The following is a 17,722-nucleotide window of genomic DNA, read 5'->3' as shown; positions in this document are numbered from 1 at the left end:
TTATAATATAGACTAAACAAATTAAAAAAAAAAAAAAAATTGTATCAGGTGTTCAATGTGGACATTTTACAATGTACAAGATCACATCGCTTGAATGATCGGTGATCCGTTTCGTAACATGTGTATGTTGACGCCATTTGGGCACCAATGTTTACGTCACGGCTCAAAAGTCAGTCTAAACTATGTAATTATTAAATGTACATTCTGTGTACACTATAAACTGGTATATAATACTATTTATGACTATGGTTGTCAAGTGACTGTGCAAAAGTCCTTACGCGTACATTTGTTAGGCATAGGAAGGAAGATAAGTATAATAATTGAATTTTGGTAGATTAAACGCTAAACGTGTGATATTATAGTTCGTATATATATGATAATCGTAAAATAAAAATATTATTATTTATATTTAGTATTTACAATAACGAAATTCACGATGACCAAAGGAAATAATTCATTAATATTACTTGACAGGTGCAGTTTTCGTTGTATTTATTCGTTTTAAGTGTAGGTTACCTATATATAACGGCTATAATTCTTTAAAAATGAAATAATTACCTATACAGTTGTCCCTATACACATTTGTGAAATCTTAAAAAATCGTCAATTTTTAGATACTTGAAAATATTATTTACCTTTTTGGTTGCTTAATGTTTTATATTAACTTTGATTAATTAATAAAATATGTATATCAGTAAATATATATTGAATACGGAATAGTTTGAAAAAATTACTGGTTTTCTTTACCTACATGCAGAAAAATGATTGCATAAAATCCTTGGGCATAATAATTTATCAAACCTAACATTAAGAGTCTGCAGGTTCGAGTTTTTGTAATTTAAAAATAGTGATTGAGTTATTTGAATTCACATGTCGGAGTATTTTAGGAGCATAATATATTTTATTTTTGCGTTGGTATTTTTTTTTTAAGTAATCATATATATATTCTACTTAATTATACGTTTTTTTTTACAAAAATAATTGATTATTTATTTACCATAGTAAGTTATCTAGTTAAGAATATTTTTGTATTAGCTTTAAATGTATGACGTATGTATAGTTATTATATAATACTTAAAAATCTAAGTCTAACAAAATAATATGTCGTATGATTACTTATTTTATGATTTATACAAATTTATATTTTATTCAATTTTATATATTTTGATAACTGTAATATTATATTTTTCGGAAAATCATTTTTTTTTTAATTAAAATAAAATAAGGTAAAGTATTATTTATAAGCTTTATAAAAAAGTATATAGATATAATAGGTAATTGAACTGCTTACTTAGTACATTTATTCAAGGCTTAACTTCCATTCGTGAATTTGTAATATACTATAAATGTCTAAAGGAAAGAAAGCGGATTTCCAATGAGTTTCAATTAACCTTAAGCCTAATGACAGTTTGACTTCATCATTTTGATCCAACATGCATTAAAAGTCATCCAACAATTCCTCATTACCCCGAAGAACACATTTTATTTGTGCATCAATCAGGATTGATAAACACTACATCGAAAACATCAAACGATGTTTATCGGATCAACTAAAAATGTACCGACGTCTCTTTATAAGTTCGATATGTAAGAAAACTACCCGATGTTTATTGTTTTTGGTAATTTAATTTCTGCTCAAGTCAATCACTATTCATTGTTGAGCTTAAGAACTATTACTATAGATGCTGTGGTCTGATAACTCTGCCGATTATCTGTATTAAACAATCTATTAAAATGCCTAACAAGATGAAAACCTTGGTTTACTGAGAACAGTTTACAAATCGTTGTCTGGAAAACAAAAACATTTTATTATATATTATAAGCACGTAATTGGAAGCTGCGCTCCGTATAAAATATACCGTTGAATATATTATAATAACTGTAACTATACTGTGAATAAAAATGATTTTTAAACTTCAAAAGTATAGGCATATTTTAATGATATAATAAAGGTATGCATTTTAATAATTTCCTTTATATTTTATTTAGACTAAGATATAAATTAGTAGAAAATTATAATGAGTTTTAAATATATTATTTTTTGATTGAAATACAAGGTATACTATTTAGGTATAATTATACAAATCTGATTAATTTGTTATTCCTGCATACATTTATAAATACATATACAATTTAATTTAATTATCTAAATAATTATCGGCGTGTCAATAGTATTAATAAAATAATAAAAAAATCGTTAAAACTTGTATTATTATGTTTCGCTTTCACGAAAAACAAATCATCTGTAGTTACAGATGTCTGAAAGGTTTTCGTTATTGAAAGATTCGATGTTTTAAATATAGTTTAATTTAATCATTCGCTTGGATTTAATTGGTCAAAAAATAATCCAATATATATTATTATTAAACAAATAATAAACATAACTTAATATTTGGTAATGTTTTAATATAAAATACATTTTGTTTAATATTTTTATTTTAAAATATGTATAAAGAATACCTAATATAGTATAATGTTTAGTCAGGTATAATAAATTATACCCAATATTTAATATCTGGTATATAATTAAGATTATAATGGGTATTAAAAATATTACTGATTGATATCATAGATTGTAGAACATTTAGTAAAATTGTAACTAAATAATATGTATTATTATTTTATTTTATTAAGTTATAATGGTAGTTTAATTTCAATATTAATCTTTAAGAAAATTTGAGTCAAAATCGTAAAACAGGAGTGATTTTTACTACAAATAATGTACCTAACAAGGAACGAAAACTAATTTATAGAAACATTACATCTTCTGTAGCTACGTAATATAAAACCAATGTATTAATATAAATACACATATCTATTGTTTATTTGTTTACCTATTTAATCGATATACATTGTTAATAAGTTATTAAAATTAAAGTATACCTGTGTAGACAAACATAATACATTATATACATATTCTTTTAAATATTTAAGTTAGATTTAACATTTCACACGCATTATTTAAAATTACAAAACATCATACGAATTACGACAACTGAGAAAATATTATATTTCTGCAGGTACACGTTCGCTGTCTATGCAAAATATTTATATTTTTATAAAGCATGTAGTTATGATATAATATTTTCGTACAGTCATAAACAGGATTTTCATGATGACAACAAAGTGTACGTACGTTTCTAGTGCAATAAAAATATAACGGTGCCTAAGAACAAAAATAATATGTATATTTCTTTTTTAGTGATCGTGGAAGACAATAACACTTAAACTTTTTATGAGTCGCAGTATAAAGGCACAAAAAAAAAAATTAATCATCATTTGGGCACAAAACAAACGGTCTAAAAAATATTAGCTTATTTTTCATATTATACTTGGGTATTCATTAAAGTGTCTGAAACTATGAAAGAACATAATAAACTATATAGTATACTCCGACAATACGCTGCAGTATATTGTACAGTAATCGTATTTGTTTAGTTCAATTATTTTCTCAAGAATACGTCAAATCACCGTTTTTGATCAATGCATTTATGTTATAAAGAGTCATAAAATCTATAAATTATTTTGAACTTTTAAAGTAATGTGTCTTGACGTATCATGCACCTGTATACGTTTTTATAGCCATAACTCATAAAGAGCCCACTCAGGATAATGATTTCACACAATCGACTGGAATACCTATGTATAGCATATATAGGATCGGCTAGAACGTATATTTTAAAGCAGCAATAATTATAACTTAAAAAATAAAATAAAAATGACCCGAGATCGTTATAACTATTACATTTCGTCTGTACACCCGTGTGTGATTATAATAATAATGATTACTTTAAAATATGAGGCGGGTAAACGATAATTAATAACTTTACAAAAAAAGGAAAACATTTGATAATTATTAAATGTCGCATTCGTTATTGTAGCCGAGCTATATAAGTACTTTTATTAAACGATTTGATCATTATTGCACACGATATTATTATAACGTATAATATTAAGTAAGACTAATCTAATAACGACTACACAAAATATTTAAGCTATGTGTGTTTAATTGGGGTGCGATCGCAGTAATATAAACTCGTATTTGAGTGTTTGACCGTATTGTGGTAGTGCGTAGGTAGCGACATCGAGTACTTATATATACACCGATCTAAGGATAACTGTTATATCTTCTAGGTATGTCGGCGAGGGGCGTCAGCAGGGCACATTATATCTGTACGCCGAGTTTATGGCGACATTTTTTTTTCCTAAGTTTAAATACACATTTATAATATGTTTGTTGCATAATGAGTATATAGAAATTGAAGAAACGAGCGCATATTAAACGAACGTTTAAACGAGAATTATATTGTACAATTAAAACGCGGACACAGGTTATTTTCATGAAACTGTCTCCATTACTTATCTCAGTTAATCATTATTCATTGTGTACACACGCAAACATGACCGTTTATTATTTATATACAATGCAATGGTATACCATTTCATTCGTACACAAATTGTAATGAATTGTGTTATTCACGGTTATGAGTTTATTATATTACTATTATTTCAAGCGTATAAAAGTATGCGCATAGCGTGTTAACCGCGAATTGGGATAATACTTGAAAATCATGTCGATGACTATATATTATTAATTACATCTTAATTTAATTTATTATAAAATACGTATTGTTTTCGATAGGTATCGTCTTCTTAAATTGCATATTGAGGTTTATATTAATATATAGGTTTATATGTCCAATAAATCCTAAAAAAGTGATAATTCATAATATATTACTAGGACTGTAATGGAAACAATTTAATAATTTTAAATTTTAAAATGAGTTTGAGTTCAACTAATTATAAGTAGGTACATTTTAGATTTCAAATTTCAAACAATGAATAATAAAAAATATAACAATTGATATATGCATGTTCAACGTTCAACAGTTGATACTTAAAATAATATTATCAAAGTTTAAAAGCTACAATATGTCGACATTAATGTTTAAAACATTTTTTAGCTTATACTTTATATAGATACAACAATTAAAAAATAATAATAATGCAATAAACGGAAGTCGGACATTTACGATATTGTTAGAGAACTAAAAAAACTAAGACGAAGAAGTAATAATATATTCGAATAAACATTAAAAAACAGTAGGTATTTTATATAATTATAATAGGTACATTGAATTTATTGTATTTTATAGTTATACACTAGTCACTATACTTGGACTCTAGATGATATATATCTGCAGCTAATGAAACATATAATTTTTTTTAATTAAATTAATGCGATGTCTTATAATTTTATTATTATTAGTAAGGTATAGGTATAATTTTAATATATACCTATAATCTATATATTTAATGTATACATTTATATTGTATTATTATTATTTCGAAGAAAATAAAATCAACATTTGAATTAACATTTAAATTGAATGTATAGGTAATCAAAAACACATTAATGACTATTATAGTTAAATATTTTAAGGATTTAAGGAAATTATAATGTTAATTATGAGGAATAATGGTATATATTAATTGCTTACTAAATACAAAGTTAGGTCGTAGGTATGTTAAAATGTTAATAGGACGAAGATAAAAAAATGTTCTTTAAATCGTGTTTATAGGAAGGCTCATTAAAATATAGTGTTAACAAGTGTATAGGAGTTGTTTTACAATAATTCAATACTAACAATAAATCAAATTGTACATCAAAATCTTGGGACTAGATTATTAAAAACAAATCAATAGATTTATAAATATGTAAAAATGTAAAATACATTTAAAATAAATAATAATAACAATAATAAAAAAAATTCTTATGGTTATCAAGAGTAGAACTACTGCAAGCCACCAAGTACCTACACGTTGTGTAATGTTGTAGTTATAATAATATGTCTGTAATATAATATTGAAATCGGAGTTCTTTTATAGTACCCGCATTTCCTGTTCCAGATTTTGGGTGCTACAACAAAATAAAGTGTGTAGTGTACTCAAATTTCAAATCAAAAAATTAATTTATTTGGTGTCATTCGCGAGCATAATGAAAATTAATTTGTGTTATAATTTATAATTAACTGATATCAGATGCGACTAATTTTAATTTGTAGGTAGGCAGAATAGTTTTTAGAATTGCTAATATTTTTGTACTACTATTATAACAATATATATGTTCGTCGTTTAAAAATTATAATGAATACGAATTACTGAAACATTCAGAACATCATAAATCATAATAATGATCTGTAATCAAATTTTTGTTTTATCACTAATATATCCTCTGATTTTGGGTCGATGCATGATACACGGATGGTTTTACATCAAAAATATTTATCGGCATTAGGCATACTATTGCATGGGTGTCTCGCCTGAATTATGTAATAGACACGATCACTTATAACGGCTATAACATAATATATTGACAGGACCACTCAAAATATACTATAGTCACTAAAATATCGATTGGCTTTTTAAAAAGGTGTATTATTTAGTGTAGTGTCATGGGAATTTTTTAAGTAACGTAAACTTTGCTAACACTTCAAAATGACGATACAATGGTGTTATAATTTATAAATATTTAACACCTAATAAAATATTTAATAAATCTATTTAAGCCCACACTTAAAGTGGTAGATGACAAGTTGTTTTTTTTTCTAATAAATTTCGATTGTAAATATTTATTAGTAAAATTGTGTTTTAAATTTTTGTTTATGTGAAATAAAATTAATAAAATTATTTTGGAACCTGATTACTTGCTATTTATGTAAATTGTATTTATAACGTGTTCTCATAATTAATGTTGAACTATTTTACAATTTATGGTAGTACCTATGTTTAAAACTATACTAGGTAAGATATTTATAAAAAAAAAAATTTATAATTTTAAGATAAAAGTGAGTTTTCATGGCAAATAGTATACTTGTGTACCTATTTGTAATTTATATATATATACTACACGTATTATAATATTTTATAGTCGCGTGATATATATTATATATCATTATTTAATGAGTTAGCTATAAGATATAATGAATAATTATAATTGATTGAAACGTATAATTGAATAAGCTATAGTTGTACCTACCCAGGCCTGGCCCATACAGGTTTTTAGTACTAAACAAATGCACGACACTTTGTGGTGAAATGTTTAATAAATAATTATTAAAGTATAGCTAGCTTCATGAGTAGCTAATTTGAATAATTTTGTATTTTATAATTTTAATTTTATATTTACTTTACTTTACATTTTTACAAATATTATAGCCTATAGATTTAACATTTTTGTCACTCTGAAAATATAAAAATATAAAACATATTTTTCTTGAAACGGTAAAATAATGTAATAGGTTAACAATAATTTCTGTTGTACATAGTTACCCAACTGAATATAATTAATAAAACAGTCGTATTTGTATTCCGTAAGTATTTAATATTATACCGTACCGATTAAAATATTAGATTATAATTATATCACATGGACGTATTATGATAATATTTAATCAATCCAATTAAAGAAAAAGCTGATTTTAATGTTGTAGGTAGAAAGCAGGATAAAGAAATTCTTACGTTAATTGTTGACTTTCTTGTTCAAGTTAAACTTTTATGAATAAAATGTGAATGACTGAATAATGCCTTTACAAATCTTATATAATAATAATCTATATACGGTATAGGTATTGTTTGAAATAGGAAAATAATCGGTATGCATTTAAAAATTAAATCAAATTGGTACGTATTCCTATTGTTAGGTGGTCGATTCGTTTGAAATTTTTACATACTCACATTTAATATTATTTTTCAGTATTTCGATTCAACCATGTGTGACGGCGGCGGCGGATGGAGAAAATAAAGCACAAGGAGTTAAGCTTACTGACCATTTTGGTTACCAATGGATTCGAAAAGAGCAGGTGGTTGTCGTTGAGTACGGCGTCCGCTAGGCAGCGCAACGTACGACGCCCAAGGGAAGAAAGGAACCAGTCCGCGGACCTCACGAGAGCAGTTCCACAGTTTTTTACTCGTTTTCGTGGGTTTTCCGATTTTTTTTTTCAATTTTTCATCGTCGAAGTGTTCGGCTTCACCTTAAGCTAAATTTCTGTGAAAACGGTTTTTAAATCTGACTAAAACTTCGGCGGCCCATCCGGCGTTCTTTGCCCCCATCCCGCGGCGTACGAATACGGCATCGGTATTTTTCATGGCGGTCCGACTGTCTGCCAGTTTCAAATAATCCGTCGTGTCGTGCGCTCCGTGTTGTCGTCTGAGCCGCATTTACATTTTTTTTTTTTTTAATCATAATTAATAATAATAATAAATTTGTATTTGATTTTTAAACCGAATCGTCTGTGTTCTTATATAAATAAATAAATAAATATATATTTATTATTTTTGTTCCGTCAACCCGTTGCGTAATTTTTTGTTGTTCGTGAGTGTGTGTGAAAAAAAAGTGCGCGCGTGACGGTAATCATGTGTTGTATTGAGTTCGGATAAATATCATAGATTTTTTTTTATTGTTAATTTTAATTATACCTCGTATTGGTGCGCCGATTACGACGTTATTCGACAAGTAAACGACGAACCATGAGGAGAAGAAACCCAGGCCGGACTTTCGTCGGTACGTGCATACTATTGGCATTCTGGACGTTAGCTGCGGAACTCGATGGAGCATCAGGTAAATAAGAAATAATATAACAATATTACATAGAAAATGGTCTAAGAAAATACGAAACTGTGCTTTGGATAGAGGTAATCCGTACGGGTTATGGGTTATGCATGTATATTGTGTAACGTTTGATAATAAATCCGTCGTTTACCTGACCGACCGGCACTGTGTATATACCTGGACTATTGTCATCGATCGCTTTCATGCTGTTACGGGTCAAAACTCGAACCTTTATAATGATGTGTCTTTGAATATTATGTAATGTTTTCTTTGATACATTATATTACCTATATATTTTCAATTTCATTAATCAAAAATGTTACGGCTCAAAATTCTACTTGGGCGTTTGAGAAATAAGAGTGTTGTGTATAAATGCATTTTTTGACGGTTGTCTACATAATATTCAATTTCGGTTTAATATAATTTTGGTAGACCGGTACGGTGACTGTTTGTGAACGAGTTATGCAACTTGCGACTTTTGACCTTAGAGATTTGAACGCTGGATTCCAGACGTTTCCGGTGGTAGATTTGGTAGAAATACCTCTGCCATTACTTTCGGAATATACCGTTGTGAGTTTATAGACCGTAATCAGTTTGAAATTTGGACAGAGTTATCGGCGTCACGGAGACGCCAACGCTATCGCTGTGTTGTTTGTTGACATTTTCGGCGTAAAGGTTTAATAATAACAACAGTCTAAAGTGAATAACAATAAATTCGTATATTATTCGATTGAAAATATCTACAACGTAGTAGGTAGGTACCTATATTATTATCTACCGGTTTCGATCAACAAGTCGCCTGTGTGACATCAGCCTCGGCATGCGCGTGTACGACAGTCGTCGTTACACCGATGATCGACAGGCTGACCGAGTATAAGTGCACCTTTAATCATCATTATACAGCTGGACCGCGATGAAACCGAAAAAATAAATAATAACTCGCAGCATTCAGGTGTTCCCAACGTGGTGTGCGCTAATAACGCGAATTCGCACACGCATAAACCTATACTTGAGCCCATCATCTAGCGACGCGATTAACGCGCTCGATTGACAAACTGTTTTACGACGACGATGATAATATTATTATAAATTTAATAGTCAACCGTGACCGCTCGACGTTGGCGTCTGTAATAAGAACATCGGCTATTTAAATTGGTTCATTGGCTTTAAATTAGTGTGCGGCCGCTGGTGAATTGCACGCCACACCAAACACACACACACACAGTCCGCGTAACATTGTTATCGTCCAATTAGCGTTTATTATTATGCGTCTCGTCGGACGCGCGCCGTACGGTATTGATGTGTTATTATTTATAATACCTACCATATTATATTTTTATGTACTGTAAAATAAAACGATACTATGTTTGTTTACACGCGGCCGGTCCGATCGGACGACTAACCCGCGACACGATTCTAAATCTCATTGCAAATGACTCGACCGGACAGATGAGTTTCAAACCGAGCTTTAAGACGATCGGGTAGATCCGTCGGGGTGGTTCCGGTTTTGTTTAATATCGTTCTATAATATCATAATTTAATTATTATACATATTGTTCGTGAATCGACGAATTGTAATATCGCGTACGCTCGCACGCTAGTACAATAATAATTATTATTATTGTAATACGTAATATAATCATGATATCGACTCTCGCCCGCATTAGAAATTCGCGTTCTGTTTGTCGGGGGCCAGTCGTAACGGTTTTTTCGCCCTCCCCCTCTTACTTGCTGCACACGCACACACACTGCCTAAGCACTCGTGTCTAGAACGGTCGACGGGGTGCAGTGCTTTGGGTATCCCTGTCCGCCGCACGGGGGCCGGGTGAATATTGTCGTCACGGTCCGCCGGGGCGCCCGAAAAACCCTCACGCGCCGCGCACACACAAAACAACCCCTACCCGCCGCCTTCGTCGGGCCGCCCGTCCGCCGGAACATCTGCGCGACGACGACGACGACGAACTCCTCTTTCTATTCCCCCTCTCTCTCTTTCTCTCTCTCAACCCCTCTCTCTGTCTCTCTCTTTCGCCCTGCAGCTCGCTACGTTTTTCACCATGTACTCCGTCCGGTATGTGTGCCGTATAACCGCCGCCGCCGCCGAGTACGAAGTTGCAGCTGTTTCGTATTATGTATACACTGTATTTTTCGGGCGTCCGCCCAACACGCGTTCGGCAAACAAGTGGCCTCATGCGGAGCGCCGCAAAAACACGGGACACGAGACTCGACCGAAAACCGGAGGTCCCTCGTGTGTCGATTCTCGACGATCGGTTTGGCGGTGCCGGTGGTTTTAATCCAGTATATTATGATACTGTAACGTTATAAATTATGTCGTGTTATATATAATATCTCATACCCCGCCGTAAGCCGAAAAATAACTAAAAATCGCCGAGAAAATAATATCATCATCTCGTTTACCGTACACCGTACAGAACAGTGGTAGTGGCGGTGCACGAGATGCGTGCTCTCGTGACAGTGCGGTTTTTATTAATTTATCGTATCAAAAACAAAACGAGCACGCTGTGTGATCGACGACGAATACGATGACAGCGTTAAAATAGCTCGATCCGTGGACCCCGTGTTCCGCGTTTTAGTCTTGCGAGCGGACGGTTCGCGCTCTATGATCTTAAAGTGACTTTAACCTCTACCCGCCCCGCGTTGATGCGCGTCAGAAGTCCACGCGCACACATCAGCGGATTTGAGCGAAAATTAATTGATTTCCGCCCGTACAGACGACAATAGTTTTATAATCGCGTAGTATACTTTATTTTTATGCCCACCGTTATCGGCTATAAGATAAAGGCCGATTAGAACTGAATCGTAATAGATTCGTTTTTATGTTTATTTTTTTTTCATTTATAAAACGTATTTTTACCTGTATGACGTGTTCTGTACAACTTGTAAGTGATGAGAAAGCATAGCAAAGACAGCCCTCGGGCCCGGCGATTAAAAAAAAAAAGTTACTTGAGACAAAATGACATTAGTTATGATATAGGTATATAATAAGTCTACGAACAAATTTGAATTTGATTAAGAAATGAGTCGTTTGATTTTGTTCTCACGACGTTGTCACTAATTATTAGAGATTTTAAATGTTTATTAATTCCATTTTTTTTTTGTATTAACTCGAAGTTGTTTATTCTATTACTCACGTTTACTGCTTCTTAATTAATTGTACAATGTACGTGAATAATATGTTAATATGATGTCGTTATCATGCATTGAATCTGTTTATAAACAAGTGAAAAAAATCTTAATATTCGTGTACCTGTAATGTTAGAATCATAAACATAATATTTTTATTTTATGTTTCCCTAAACTTGATTGTTTAATTTGGTATATAATACCCAATAGTTAAAGATTTATCATTCTTATGGTATATTATAAATTATAAAAGTTAAAGTTATTAGTTGATTAATTAGAGCGGCAAACGTGTTTACTATATATTGAATTGTTTCAATACTTAATTGCCTTAAAAATAAATCAGATAAAAACTACAAATCACAATAATTTTTTTTTAAATAAATAAATGTCTCCTTGTGTGTTCTCTTGGAGACTTAATTTGCCATTAGGTAGGTACTCATTAGTATTTATTTGATAACAGTTTTATTAGAGACGACATCATTGTGTCTCTTAATTAATAATCCGTATTAAGTTGATTATGTAGATTTACGTACGTACTGACGTATTTCTCGACGGTATATAAACCTGCTAGGGAAACATTAATAAAACGTCGGTTCTATATAATATACTGTTTATTGTATTATTGGTATTCAATATTCATATTATTTTCGATACCAGCTGTTGAACTAAAATGTTTGATTTTATCTATTCAGTATATTATTATCTCAACATAAGTAAATGTCTAATTCGGTAGTGGTATGTCGGAATTTATGATTTGATGATAGTTTTTGAATTTTTTCCAACCAACGTAGGCCAAATGTCGATTACTTAAGCTTACATGTATTCTAATTTCTAATCAATATCATTGTGTAATTACCTCCCGAGCCACACTTATTACGTTCATAGTTGTTTATGTAGATATATAATGTTTTTCAAAGACTTTTTACGTTCAAAATTGAAATCCGTTCGTGCGTCAAAATACATGATAATATTATGTACAATTCGTAAGTAAAGTGATGTTTCAGTTTTTCGAAGCGTTGTGTACGTTTTTTAATTATAAATAATAATATATAATATATATATATATATTATGTTATTGCACTACTACAGTACTCATTAGTCTGCATTCTTCAGTGAAATGATATAATTTAATAAGATTAATTAAGTACCTATTATTATAGTGATTCATAATTTTTATTGTTTTGAAAATATTTTTTATTATATCATAAAGGTATAAAGTTCATTGTCGTATTGGTGGTTGGTTATTCGTCGATGAAAAGTGGCGACGGATAGCACGTGTGTGAGCCCAATGTGTCGTCGTCGTCGTCGTCGTCTGTGGCGGCGGCGACGAACAACAGGTAGTAATAGCCAAGGTTTTCGGTGGTCTCCTTGTAGTCGTGTACGTAATATACGCGTCTTCCATCCGCCATGTTGCCAGCCCCGCTCGTATATTACATATTATACATGTATAAGTATGTATAATAATACTGTATTGTATTGTGCGGTCACATCGGAATACCTATACAATATACATACACTGATACACAAGTTCAATTCAATCCGGTCGGTTATTGCATGGCGGCTGTGTGTTAAACACAACAATACTATACACAACGTGTAAAGATAGATTGTGTGTGGTGTGTGTGTGTGCGTGTGTGTCTGAATGTAGCCTCTGATTTTCTATTTTTTAATTTCTTATTTTTTATATATTATTAATGTCTATAAAACTGCACTATGTGTGTGTGTATAGCCTGATGGTTCATCAACAGCGCCATAAAACTAATAACGGTAGATAATATATATTATGTATTTATATATACACATAAAGAAAGAGAAAAAAAACTATAAGATAAAAAAGTACCATCGTGTATTTGTGTGTAATGATTATTGCGCTTGGGCGCATTGTTTGGACTGAGTGAATTGAATTGCGACCGGGCCATGATTCTTTGTCTTTGCACTCTTCTACTCGTGTAATATACGTATGTGTATATTACTGCATGTATATATATACATGTATATTTGAGCAACTCGTTTTTATTTCATTCTATTAACTGCCGCTGCCTCCACCGCCGCCGCTGCCGCCTTGATGATATCATGGACAGTTGCCTAGCTGTTGGCGAATTAACGATCGCTTAATGGAATACTTCCTGCCCGGGCCTGGACCGGATGAGTTCATCATTTAGCCAGGCGCGGGCTCACTAAAGGATCTCGCGACACAATTGAATTTTCTTCCTTTTTTTTTTTTAAATTTTTATTTTTGAACTCGTGCTTACACCAACACGTGATACAGATTTGGTCAATACAAGTACCAAAATAAAGATGCATTTTTGACAGATTTAGGTCAAAAATCATTAGTTATCGTGTGTAACACCGATACCATTATTTACAGATACCCTGAGACACGGAGTTTCTCACGTTATTGTTAACCCTTTCTTGGAACATAACCAATTCGTTCCAGGACGACCCATTGTAAATAATCTGCCCTCTTGAAATACATTTTCACGCGTGGTAATAAAGTTTTACAACCCTTTGCTCTCATACATGCTGAGTCAGTGTGTGTCCATTTTTAAAGAAATCGTTGGTCAAACAGGAATTTTTAAGAACCATGTGTGTACATAACGTATTTAATATTTTAACTTAAAATAATAATCAAGGTGTTGTTTGACCACATAGAGGTGTGTCCCGGAATGTCCTCGTTTCTTTAACGCTGAACAAACAAAACGCAATATAATATTCTTTCAGAGAAATATGCTAATTTAAAATATATATATAAATGTATACATATCTCTGTATACATAGGTACACACAAAAAAAAGATGTACAATATTTATTTTAATTATTATTTTTTATTTTTAGGGTCTACCGGGATTGTGTCATGCTCGCCTAACCCATGTCTTCACGGAGGTTCCTGTTACATGAAAAAGACTGGAGAATACGCTTGCAAGTGAGTACAAAAAAGGACAATTAGTTTTAAAACGTCGAGTCCCCATTGTTTTTCGTGTGTTTACCGATGTCCGTGCACGAATGCCGAGATTGCTCAATTTAGCTCGAGAGTATACGAAAATCGTTTCATGGTTAATTATCGATTGTAAAGACAATATAAATAATAATAATAAAAAAAAACTGTCATTGACCGAACGTGTTTTTAAAATAATAACTACTTAGGTACTAATACTTTTCTTAAATTTTAGTCCATTTAAATGAAGTGAGGGTTGGAAAAATATACTGTTCAATTGCTTTTTGAAAATATCGTGATTGCATTTGATTTAAAATACCGTTAGAGTATTTAATAGCGTTGAACTAGTATATATTTTTATTACTAACTCGAGCAGTTTACGACGGTTTGTTAACATAATGTCATATATATGTGATATGTTTTTGTAACGCGATCTGATAATTGTTAATTTGTTATCATTCTACTATCGTTAAGTATGTTAAAATACATAATTATGATTTCTTTTTAAGTATTTTAAGATAATTTTGATTAGGCGTATATTACATTTATATATATATATATATATTATATACATTTATACTTACATTTAAATTTGTATATAAATATAAATGTATTTAACTACTATTTTATTCAGTTATTCGTATATTTTTACAACATCTAATCAAACTTCTGTAAATTACAGATAACCAGTGAATATATTATTATATTGGAATGTAACCATTGATATACGTTTGAACGTATTATTGTATGGGCAAAGAATTTAATGTTAACCAAATGTTATCATTATTTTTCAATTATTTGACATTATGTTATTTGAATAGTTAGATTTCTGACGATTCGGTTAAGTTAAATTAAATTACAATTATCTATTGTTTGGTCGCTGAGAAGGAATAAGGTGTAAATAATAAACCATAAACATGTTATAAATTGGTCTGCAATTACTGAAAGAAATGGTTTGAATATTATCCATTCGAGACGATTCAATATACAGCTGAGGATTTGATTAATTTTCACGGTACAAAATAAATCAATTGATATTAATATATTTTCTGTGTAATAATTTTGTTGAAAAACACGTCGGTAGTATTTATAATTATTATTTTATCAATGTCGTATTTTATTTCTGTAGGCAGGCCTTATATTTTAGAGCATATTTTATTCCCGAAATTTAATTGTCTATATATGCCTATATAGTGGATTATATTCGAAAAATAATATGTATAATTTAAATGTAGGTATTTTTTTATCATGTCTTTGTCTGCGTTGTGTTTTTTTAATTCACTCTTTGGATTACAACTATAAATAAAAAAAAAAACAAAGTGAACTCGTTTTGTGGATGGTTTGCTTTCCTCCAGGATAATAATTATCGTCATTCTATAGTTCTATATATTATACCTATGTACATAACACACACATAGTACCATGGACCGTGTCCAAAGTCCTACCAAGATCAGTAAATCATCACAGCAACAGCGTGGGCGAACAACCTTGAATTTTTGGTCGTAAAACGTGGTGATCAGTAATCATCTATGGAGGAGATCGTTGACCAAAGATAATACAATTTGTCACGGATGCCGCAGTGTAAAACACACATAGTGCTCTTGTTTACATTGCGGCCGTAGCTTCGAACAAAAAGAAAAACCCGACTAGAAATTTAAATCGATTATCTTGTACATGTGTCTTGTAAAGTTAATCGAATATTTTTTATCCCTAGTTTATTATGCCATCGGTATGGGAAAAAATAATTATTGAATTTTTATTGACGGTCGGTGTAACTATTAGAAAGAAATAACCACGATTATTATAATACACCCTACGAATACATTATGTTATAATGGCCATCTAGTTTTTTTTTTTAAAATTGGACATTTTTATCGTCTTAAAATTTTATCAAATTTTATTGAGCCTTCCCAGTGGGAAATGAATGACATCATACGATAAGATATTGAGCCTGACCAGAGGCGACTTCGGGAGTTTTATGATTGGCATTCTTTCGTGGGAGATGGAAATTACATTATGCACGGTGTATTGTGGGAGCTAATAGGTAACTCTAACAACTAAAGAAAGAAAGAAAAAAAAGTCACATTTTTACTACTAATAACAGCGCCAACAACAACACGATTTACATTTTGGGATGCGTAGTGTGTGCGAGTCAAATCGGTAATGACAAAACTCATATGCATATACCCACCATGATAAATTTTATTAAAAAGATTCTCTCACAAGACGGTAATAATAATTCGTATAAGTTTTTCTACGTTCTTCAACCCAACGTTTTATTGTCCTCGAAATCAATCTGGTGTAATCCGAATAGTGGCGTCTTACACTATAGGGTCGGCCTTAATTGCAGCCCGTGCCTTTTGTTGACTTGTTAACGACACCGTATTCATAACAACTACAATGTTAGCGTGTAAAGATAGGTATGTAAATGTTTCTGTAAAAATATAACTTCAGTTTTTTGATTTTTTTTTTTTTGTACATATTTAATTACCAGCGAATATTATGAGTAATAATGAGATGAAAACAAAATGGCAACGATTGGATATGTTATGTTGTTATTATTATTATTTTTAATTTTGCTGCGGGGCTTTTCTTGAAGAGAAAGGGCACGGTCCGTGCGGTTCCCACGGAGAGCAGTCGGCCATAGTACCTGGTCAGGTGAACAGCAGCAGCAGCTACGCGCGCACAGCCTTCCGGGGGCTCTCCAGAAATGACTATGCACAGCGTTGCCATTTGTATTGTTTCAAATGCAATCTCGAATAATTAAGATAAAAAAAAATCAGTTTGACATTTTGCTAATACCTGTTGACGTGTTCTGGTGCAATAAAACTATACTATGTCCAAAATGATACTGGAGTTTTAAAAAACACATTTAAAGTTTTTGCTTTAAAACTGGTTTTTACTAAAACCGTTTGCGTGAATATAAATGTTTACCACGTTTGAGGTAATAGAATTTCTATTTAAGAATTAATGCTTACTTTCTGAAAAATCCAGTTGTTAAAAAATGTGTGATTATACTATAGTCACTTAATTAA

At 31.0% G+C, this 17,722-nt stretch overlaps 1 protein-coding gene across 2 annotated transcripts in view; it reads left to right on the top strand.

Moving 5' to 3' along the window:
• The first annotated feature begins 8,162 nt into the window (after positions 1-8,162).
• The window catches only part of LOC114120500 (neurogenic locus Notch protein), a 49,787-nt gene continuing 40,227 nt past the window's right edge, over positions 8,163-17,722 (top strand). For both annotated transcript variants that reach the window (XM_050201899.1, XM_050201898.1), the window contains exons 1-2: positions 8,163-8,620; positions 14,588-14,675. In XM_050201899.1, the coding sequence (XP_050057856.1) occupies positions 8,530-8,620; positions 14,588-14,675 (179 nt within the window). In that variant the 5' untranslated portion in view covers positions 8,163-8,529. The remainder of the gene's footprint in view (positions 8,621-14,587; positions 14,676-17,722) is intronic.

The sequence above is a fragment of the Aphis gossypii genome, chromosome 2 (genome assembly GCF_020184175.1).
Source record: "Aphis gossypii isolate Hap1 chromosome 2, ASM2018417v2, whole genome shotgun sequence".
In the NCBI taxonomy this organism is placed as follows: domain Eukaryota; kingdom Metazoa; phylum Arthropoda; class Insecta; order Hemiptera; family Aphididae; genus Aphis; species Aphis gossypii.
Note: the sequence above shows the minus strand (reverse complement) of the source record. Positions and strands in the feature narration are given on the sequence as shown.